The sequence below is a fragment of the Quercus lobata genome, chromosome 2, assembly GCF_001633185.2.
Source record: "Quercus lobata isolate SW786 chromosome 2, ValleyOak3.0 Primary Assembly, whole genome shotgun sequence".
Classification (NCBI taxonomy): domain Eukaryota; kingdom Viridiplantae; phylum Streptophyta; class Magnoliopsida; order Fagales; family Fagaceae; genus Quercus; species Quercus lobata.
In genome coordinates, this window is record NC_044905.1 from 84,380,662 (window position 1) to 84,390,956 (window position 10,295).

General features: G+C 41.4%; 1 protein-coding gene across 1 annotated transcript; it reads right to left on the bottom strand.

Moving 5' to 3' along the window:
• Positions 1–2,334: 2,334 nt before the first annotated feature.
• LOC115976901 lies at positions 2,335–9,678 on the bottom strand. The gene is made up of 5 exons (XM_031098444.1): positions 9,456–9,678; positions 9,275–9,367; positions 3,877–3,978; positions 3,296–3,746; positions 2,335–2,872 (listed from the first exon to the last, which is right to left on the bottom strand). The coding sequence occupies exons 1-4, from the start codon at positions 9,612–9,614 to the stop codon at positions 3,309–3,311; spliced, it is 792 nt and encodes a 263-aa protein (XP_030954304.1). The 5' UTR covers positions 9,615–9,678; the 3' UTR covers positions 2,335–2,872; positions 3,296–3,308.
• Between the last annotated feature and the right edge of the window lie 617 nt (positions 9,679–10,295).

Below are 10,295 nucleotides of genomic sequence, written 5' to 3' on the forward strand. Positions count from 1 at the left end.
CTTCTTCACTTTTCCAAACTTAGGAAGTCCCTCGACTGCTTCAAGTTTTGAAACTTTCGCTACTTGTTTGAAGTTCGCATGCCCAAATCTGTGATGCCACAACTCCAACGTATCCACACGAGCACTTCTACACGATATGGGTGCCGTGGGAACAATTCCATAACAGTTATCAGTAGTCCGATTTCCTTCCAAAACCTGAATCCCCTCTTCATTGATGATCAAACATCCCTTTTTAGAGAATTGTACCAGAAAATCATCATCACAAATTTGAGTGATGCTCAGCAAATTCGCCTTCAGCCCTTTTATGTACAGCACATCTTTCAACAGCGGCAAACCAGGTATCTCAATGGTTCCTTTGCCTAGGACTTGAGCATGACTTCCATCACCAAAGGTCACATAGTCACCGACCTTTTCTTTGAGTGTCTTGAACAGAGACTTATCCCCTGTCATATGGCGAGAACACCCACTGTCAAGATACCACAAACACGCATTAAACACCTTCAATGAGGTATGCACAAATAGGTTCACATGTGATAGACATTCTTGCCCTTCAAACACAAACTCATCATCTGTTTTCATGCTTCTTTCAGTTTGATTCTTCATTTTCAAATTCTCAATCATCTCACACAACATTCTATTCTTTCTTTTATATTTCTTAATCAATGATTTAGATTCAGATATGCTACTGTGTAAGACATAATTCTGATTTTCAAGACATTCCAGCATGTGAACAAATTCTCTAACATGTTTCTTAGTTTTTAACAACTCTACAAACACATCAGTAAGACACCTTTCAGACATATGCATAGAGTCATTTTCACAAACACTTAAGCTACAATTCAGCATGGTATATTCCAAAACAATCAATCACAACACAGGGGTCTAGGATCACACTTAGGTAATAAAACCACAACAAGTGTACCTGCTCTGATACCAATTGAAAGTTCAAAAACGTGTACAAAAACACCTTTGAACGTTTAGACCCCCAAATTACAACTTAATCAATTCAAGCAATATGTCAAACAACTAGTGTGCGGAAACTTAACATATGCTATCATACGAAATTGATTAAATACTATCTAAGCCATAACAGATTAAAATCCACAGCAGATAAATAAAAGGCAAAGATAGAGAGGAAGGAAGATGCAAACACAAAGACAACACGCGATGTGTTATCGAAGAGGAAACCGAAGCCCTCGGCGAAAAACTTCTCCGCCGCCCTCCAAGCGGTAATCAATCCACTAGAAAATATAGTTGGGATACAAGGACAGCAATAGACCCTCCAAGCCTAATCTACCAAGTGCACCTAAGCCCTCCAAGCTTCTTGCTCCAACGAGGTTGCGCCGAACCTTTTTCTTTTCTAGCTTTCCGGATTCCGCTACTAGACCGTAGCATCAACCAATGTAGATTGGCTCCTTCCTAACTGCTTCCCAGAAATCCAAACAGCAGTCTTACAATGATGATGATGGTGAGAACCTGGTTTGGTATAATGCATCTCAAGGATTTAACAATGGAGAGGAAGAGAGTTGAGGAATTTGAAGAGTCTCTAAGGTATAGATTGTGTGTGAATCAATCTAGTTTTTCTTTAGGTTTTCTCTCTCAAAATTCTCTCTAGAAGCTCTCTTTCAATCGTGGGTAATAGGGGTATTTATACTGGAGTGGAGAGGAATGTGAAACGTCAGGTTTTTACAAAACAGGGGTGGCTCGCGGCTTGACCTCGCGGCTTGACTAAGTCGCGAGATCCAGTCGCGAGATAACCGTATGGCTAGTTGTCCTGTTTTGTCCTGTAGTGCTCCAGCTAACATGACTGTTCATCTTCCAGCATGCTTGGCACGTGTGTGCTTCTGGCGGCTTGCAGCCACGAGACACCCGCGAGTCCCAGCCACAACTCTCTGTTTTCTTGCACACTCTTGAGCAAATTTCACTCTATCTCACTCTCTACCCTTACATCAATCCCACCTAAATACAGGGTTACTAAATGCTGAATTACAAGCAAATTTGGCATGAAATAAAGCCAATTAGATGGTTGAATAAATTCAACCTTACAGTCTTTCCAGTACCAGGAGGCCCATATGGAAAAATTCCCTTAGGAGGCTTCATTCCAATATTTATATTTTCAAAAAGCTATGGATGCCTTAAAGGCAATTCCACCAACTCACGAATCTGATTTATGTTTAAGAAATCAACATAAATCAGTGAAAAATGGAAGATGATGGCTATGTAACACCAAAGTACTTAACCCAACTTATTTATCCACCATAAAGCAAAAATATTAGTATTAGCATTAGTAGTTAGTACTGAAAAAGATGGCAATAACACTACGATCACAATGTGGGAACTCTAAATTTGTAAACTTTAACATTGGTGGTGGTGAATATAGATACTCCTGCATAGTTTAGGCCTATGATTCAAAGCCATCATTGCAGTCCAACATACATAGCTTAGAGAACAAGAATTGTATAAAAAAAGAAAGACAACCAAGAGGGTAACAGATTCACAGTTTAATATGTGTAGATGTAGAGCAAGACAAAAGTAATTTTCCTGGAAATTCTACCATCTGTACATTCTAATCATTACATATAGCAGTAATTTCATTCATATGACATCATGGTGAACCAAAGAATATTTAGAAAAGTAAAGAGGAAGTCACATGTTTACTTTGCACAAACCAAGAATTTGGAAATCATCATCATGAGATCTGTTCTGCACTTGAAGTAGAGGGTGAATCAAAACTTGCAAAACATAGCATTTGACAGACTGCTGATATCTCAGACTATATCTACAAGAAGATATATCCATCCAAAATAGAATGAAAGTTCAATCTTTCTCTACAAAACAGACTAATTTTTCTCTTCTATACACTTCCAACAACCTGCAATGGAAAATTAACAAAAGATTCAATAATTAACTGTGAATTATTTCCATAACTTGTAGAAGAGTTTCATCTTAAATATCAACATTGTACAGGCATAAGATTGAGCATAAAAAAATATATAAATTACCATATAGTAGCAATACAAATACAGCAGTGAGTTCCCTAATGATCATCCCCATACCCCCTAGATAAAAGAAAAGAAAATCCTACCCTCCCCTCTTCTCATAAAACAAAGCTAGTAGCTGGAAAATTTATTGAACCATCACATATCCCCAAAACCATTTCTCTTGACCCTTTCTTAACAAAAAAATGGCAGCTTGAAATGTAAACAGAAAAGTGTCAAACAAACCCAACCATCCAAAGATTACAAGGGTAACAAACCCTTTTACTTAAAAGAACAAGTAAAGTTAACAAACTAACCTGATTGGTAAAGTTAAGAAGAACAATCAGATTGAGCTAGCTCAAATGGGGCCATGTTTTTGAGTACTTGTGCTAGCAAACTCTCAACCCGATTAACTTGTGCCTTCAAGAGTTGTACATTAGCGTCACTCTCCTTGTGGTGTTCCTTAGATTCTTTCAATTTCCTTAGAAGGTTAGCATCATTCTCCTTGCTTCTTTCCTCAGATTCTTTCAATTGCCTCAAAAGGTTTGCATCATTCTCCTTACATCTTTCCTCAGATTCTTTCAATTGCATTTGGAGGTCACGAATAGTAGATGAAGAGGAACCCCATAACTCTGTAGGACTAATACCATCACCATAACCACGAACACGACCATGATGTTCAGGTCCAAATACCTCTACAAACATTTCATTGCCAGACATTTGCAAAGACCCTTCAGCCACTTCAATAGTAAGTCTCTTAAATTTCATCTGCATTAAAAGAGCATTTATAATTTTATACTACATTTGCTAAAAGCACATAAACAAATACATTTTCTAGCAGCATATAAAAATAAATCTTAATAACAAATTATATAAGCATTTTTAGGAATTTCCATACCAATGCTTCCTGTGTAGTTTCATTTGCAGCTTGGCCATTAGATCTTGTATGTGTGATCTCAAATAATTGAAGTCGACTAGGATCTTCTCCAGTTTTCTCCCTCTATAATTAAACAACACAAAGCATAGACATTCCATAATGTTAACAATGTAAAGTGAGAGAGAAAGACTGAATAGTCTGTATATTTGATGTGTAAAATAATGTACAATAGAGAGCCTTTATATAGGCTAGGTATGTGTGCAGTACAAGTAAAATAAGTAAATTACAAGTACAGTATATTGGGCTAAGCCCAATGGACTAAACTAGACTAAGCTATACACTAACATCCCCCCTCAAACTCAAGGTGGCAAGGAGGAAGCCAACTGGAGTTTGGATATAAGATCTCGAAGACGACCAGGCGGATGAGTCTTAGTAAAGATATCAGCAGGCTGGTCAGCAGAGGAGATGGAGAACAACTTGAGATTTCCTTTCTTGAGATGCTGGCGAGTGATGTGGCAGTCGATCTCAATATGCTTGGTGCGTTCGTGGAAGACATCATTATGAGCAATGTAGATAGCACTACGATTGTCACAATAAAGAGGAGTGGCAGTAGGCTGTGGAGCATCCATGTTAGCCAAGAGCCAGCGAAGCCAAACAAGCTCACAAGTGGTGTCGGCAAGGGCACGATACTCAGCCTCAGTACTGGAACGGGAAACCACATCCTACTTCTTGCTGCGCCACGAGACAAGAGAAGTACCTAACAGGAAACAGAAACCTGTGATAGAACATCGATCAGTCGGATCACCTGCCCAGTCAGCATCTGAATAAGCATGAAGCTCGAGAGAAGATCGAGAAGAGTAATGCAGACCATGATAAAGTGTGCCTTTGACATATCGGAGAATCCGAAGAACAGCAGCATAGTGGACAGAACGAGGTGCATCCATGAACTTACTAACCATACCCACAGCATGTGAAATATCCGGACGAGTAACAGTGAGATAAATCAAACTGCCAACCAACTGACGATAGCGAGTAGCATCGGATATAGGTTCACCATCCAAAGGTGTGAGCTTCGCATTGTATTCCAAAGGAGTGGAAACAGTCTTGTTGTCAGTGATACCGGCTTTAGAGAGAAGATCAGAAGCGTATTTAGTCTGGGAAAGATAGTATCCATCAGAGGATGAGGTAACCTCGAGCCCAAGAAAATAGCTGAGAGTGCCCAGATCTTTCATCTCAAAATGCTGACTAAGAAAGTGCTGAAGAGAGCGGATACCTGCAGAATCATCTCCAGTAATAATCATATCATCAACATAAAGAAGAATGAGAGTGATACCAGCAGAGGATCTTCGGACAAACAAAGCAGTGTCATGAGGACTCGAAGTGAAACCCTGCTGAGCAACAACTGAGCTAAACTTTTCAAACCAAGCTCGAGGAGCCTGCTTGAGGCCATAAAGAGCACGGCGAAGGCGGCAAACTTGACTGCCTGAGTGTGGATAGCCAGGGGGTGGTTGCATGTACACTTCTTCATGGAGGTCTCCATTGAGGAAAGCATTCTTCACATCCATTTGATAAAGAGGCCAACGGCGAACAGCAGCCACAGCAATGAGACATCTGACAGATGTAAGGCGAGCAACAGGAGCAAATGTTTCCTCATAGTCAATACCATACTCCTGAGTAAAGCCCTTAGCAACTAGGCGAGCCTTGTATCGTTCAACAGATCCATCAGCCTTGGTCTTGATCTTGTAAACCCACCTACAACCTACTACAGACTGACCAGGAGGCAAATCAACCATATCCCAAGTGTGATTCTTATGAAGGGCATCTAGTTCTTCGTTCATAGCTTGCTGCCAAAAGAGGGTCAGTATGGGCCTCACGATAGGTGTGAGGTTCATAGAGGGTGGCAAGAGCAAAAGAGCAGTGATAATCAGTGAGATAAGAGGGAGGAATGCTTACCTGAGTGGAACGACGAAGTTCAGGACTAACAGGAGACTCAGGAGAGGGTGGTGCCACAGGATCCAAGACAGGCGGGTCATATGCCGGAGACAGAACCGGAGATGAGTCGTCTGGAGAGGCAGCCGATGTTGAAGAATCCTCCACAAGTTCAGGATAGAGAGGAAGGAAAAGATCAGTAAAAATAGGAGATTCTGAGGAAGAAGATGCAGGAAACTGCTGAAGACTCGTGAAAGGACGATGTTCCCAAAACTCAACATGACGGGAGACACGAAGGCGACGAGAAATGGGATCATAGCAGCGAAACCCCTTTTGAGACACACCATAACCAAGGAAACAACAGAGACGAGTACGAGGTTGGAGCTTTGTTCGTTCATGAGGAGGAAGAGAGACAAAACAAGCACAACCAAAAACCCGAAGAGAGGAGTAGTCAGGAATTTGACCATAAAGAAGCTCAAACGGTGATTTGTTGTGTGTAGTTGGTGAAGGAATACGATTAATGGTGTACACAGCAGTGAGTGCAGCCTCACCCCAAAAGCGCTCAGGAAGAGAGGCAGAAATGAGAAGAGTGCGGACAACATCAAGGATGTGACGATGTTTTCGTTCTGCACGACCATTTTGTTGAGAGGTGTAGGGACAAGACCGCTGAGGAAGAGTACCATGACTGTCTAAAAAGGATAAGAAAGATTTATCATTATATTCTTGGGCATTATCTGATCGAAAGACTTTGACAGTGCGATTGAACTGTGTTTCAATCATTTTATGAAATGTTTGATAAATAGACACAAGTTCAGACCTATGGTGAAGCAGATAAATCCAAGTATATCGAGAAAAATCATCCACAAATATGACAAAATATTTAGATCCCCCCTCAGTGGGAACAGGTGCAGGGCCCCAAATATCAGAATGTACAAGATCAAAAGGGGCAGAAGAAAAGGAGTCACTTTTATTAAAGGGCAATTTTGTTTGTTTGCCAAAATGACAGGAAGTACAATCAAATTTTTGAAACTGAACAGAACCTAAATGACCTTGAGAAGGTAACAACTGAAGACGAGATAAGGATGGATGACCAAGACGAGCATGCCATAGATCAGGGGAGGAGATGGCAGTGGTTGCAGCTGTAGAAACGACTTGTGAAGGAATCTTCAAGTCATGAACCTCAAACATGCGACCAACTTTAAGGCCTGTCCCAAGCACTTGACCCGTCCGGGGATCCTGCATATCCACACCATGATTAGTAAACAGAAGATCTAATCCTAATTCACAAAGTTGACCAACAGAAAGCAAATTGAGGGATAACTTTGGAATATGAAAGGTGTCACTAAGGGATAAATTAGGAGAAGATATTGTTCCTTTATGACTAACAGACATAGGAGTTCCATCAGCAGTGTAAATGTTGATTGGATGTTCTAAAGGTGTCTTATCAGAAAATTGGGATTCATCAGGAGTCATATGGTTACAACATGCAGTATCAAAAAACCAAGGTTGTTTACCTGAGGTGACAGAAAGGGCAGTGGAAGTACGGGATAAAACCTGTTGAACAACTGCCTCAATATCAGCCGTAGTAAGTGAGGAAGTCAAAGATGGACCTGTAGGAACCGATGGATCTGAAGGACATACAGCAGCTGCCCGAGGAAGAGAAGCTTTATTATGCTCTTGCACAAATTTCTGCAGCTTGTGACAAACAGAGATGTCATGGCCTTTGGCACGGCAAAACTTGCAGCGAGTGCCTTTGGAAGACTGAGAATTGGGATGCCCAGAGTTTATTCGTGGAGGAGCAGTGAATGCAGCAATGGGAGGCTGTGGAGAGGGTGTAGCCAATACATGATCAGATGATGACATGTGATAAGTAGGTCGACGGTTCTCCTCAGAAATGAGCTCCTTGACTGCAGCATCAAGAGAAGGAGTAGGAGACCGGCTAAGCAGAGAAGCCCTAGTAGGCTCAAAATCCTCACGTAAACCCATCATGAAGTGCATAAATCTACGACGATCCCGATATTTGACAAACAGCTCAATGTCCTTAGAGCACACCAGTGGAGGATCTGCAGCAGAGAGTTGTTCCCACATAGTAGAAGTCTGAGAATAAAAATCAGAAATGGACTGACCTGTCTCTTGGCGCATTTGATAGAGTTTTGATTCAATGTGGAACTCCAAGCTTGAATCATTAGTGCAATTATAGCGATCCGCCAAAAATTTCCAAGCAGCCTCAACAGTTTCAAGACGAGGAAGAAGATTATGAATGGAGGGAACAGAGGTATTGATAAACCAAGACAAGATCTTACTCTGAATACTCTCCCATTCCTCTAGACGTTCCTCATCATCTGTTAGAACAGCAGTCTTGGAAGACTCTTCAGCAGCTGTGGCCTTGGACTTAGGGTTTGGTACTGGCTTAGGAATTGAACCAGTCACATACCTCCACAGTTTACGACCCTTGAGAAAGATAGTCATATTCTGAGCCCACGCATGATAACTAGTAGGACCATCCAACATAACAGTGATAGGACGTATGATATCTCGATCATTTTGTTGAGCCATAATGAAGAAAATGACCAAAAAATAGGATTTAGAGACCTCAAATGCAGAAACGGAGCTCAAAATCGGAATCTATGCGAAAAACTGAGCAAGACAGGTGCTGTCGAAAAATTTTGACTTCGGTCAACGGTCAACGGTCAAAGTCAACGGTCAACGGTCAAAGTCAATGGCTGACATGTGCTGATGTGGCAGTGTGACGTCACTCTAGGGCTGACGTGGCAGCACGTGAAGCGGATCAGGCGCGTGTGGCGCGTGAGAAGCGCGTGAGGCGCGTGGAACTGGCGCGTGTGGCGCGTGAGAATCACTGACGGCGCGTGGAGGCGCGTGGAGCGCGTGCTCGTTAGGCCGAAAACTTCTGGTGGCGCGTGGGGGCGCGTGTGATGTAGTTTCTGACCTTTCTTTGTTGGGTTTTGCTCGGAATTGGCTGTTCTGTCACTTTATGCCTTTGCTTTGGCAGTTGGATGAGTAGAACGATGATATCCGAGAGTTGCAGGTACTGTGGGCGTGATGGCGGTGACTCGCTTCTGCAGTGACCACTGGACGAAGACGAGGGCAGCGGAAAAACGCCGGAGATGTCCACAGGAACCAGAAAATCAGAGGAATGGCTCTGATACCATGTTAACAATGTAAAGTGAGAGAGAAAGACTGAATAGTCTGTATATTTGATGTGTAAAATAATGTACAATAGAGAGCCTTTATATAGGCTAGGTATGTGTGCAGTACAAGTAAAATAAGTAAATTACAAGTACAGTATATTGGGCTAAGCCCAATGGACTAAACTAGACTAAGCTATACACTAACACATAAAATGTCTATCATTTAAACAACAAAAAGTACAGACATTCCTTAAAATGTCAAGCACCATAAATAACTATGCAACAATATTTTATCTTGAAAAAATTAAGTTTCAAAGATTGAGAGAATGATATATACAAACCTCTTCTTCACTTCGTTGTTGGAAGCTTTTTGATCCAGTAATGTGAATGATAAAGTTTTTGGAACGACTATACTTGTTTTTATCACACATTGTCTACATTCAAAAACATACATTGGATTAAAAAAATTTAAAAATTCTCTATAAAATTTCACAAGATAATAATTTCCATATGTAGTAGTACCTTCCAGTCCTTATTGCTCCATAAATGCACAAGATAGTTCCAATCATCATCCACCATGTTAGGTGGCAAAATTTCTAGTGCCTCCTCAGGATCCTTCTCATATGGCTTAAACCATTTTTTCTTCAAGGAGCTTCGGTAATTTTTGTATGACCTATTCATTTGCCGCCAAACAAGAGTCTCTTGACCCTCAACAATGAAGCGTTCCTAAAAAATGAAAACTAATAAGGATTACATTTAAGGTACTATACTAATCTATCTAACAAGGGCAATACACTCTGATTTGAATACTTTAGAGCAAAGGTTGATGGTGGAAAGAGATATTCATATGTCCAAAAGAAATGCTCTCTCACGTGAAACCTCGCTCTCTCTCCCCGGAAGAAGAAGCCGAACTTGCCAGAAGTAACAAGAAGGTAAAGGAATCACACTCAGCTCGCTCTGTGGAGGATGAACCTCCTGGTTTCGAGAAACTCTCCAGTCACCCAAAGCTCTCCTTCAAGGAGAAACTTGTTGGGGAAATTCCTGGGGCTTTCACCCAGGCTTTTGATTTCACTGGGCAGATGGAATACGATTCAGAGTCAGACGATGATGTCTCAGAGTTAAGCGAGGGTATTGCGGCTGTTAAGTTATCTCGTGAAGACAAGATTCGCATCAGGGAGCCCTGGGCGAAAGCCCTTATCGTGAAAGTCTATGGAAAATATGTAGGATATCACTACATTCAAGCCAAGCTCCAATCCATGTGGAAACCAGTGGGAAGATTAGACTGCATCGATCTTGGTAAAGAATTTTTCCTTACTAGATTTTATGCTAAGGAAGACTATGACTTGGTGCTGCAGAAGGGCC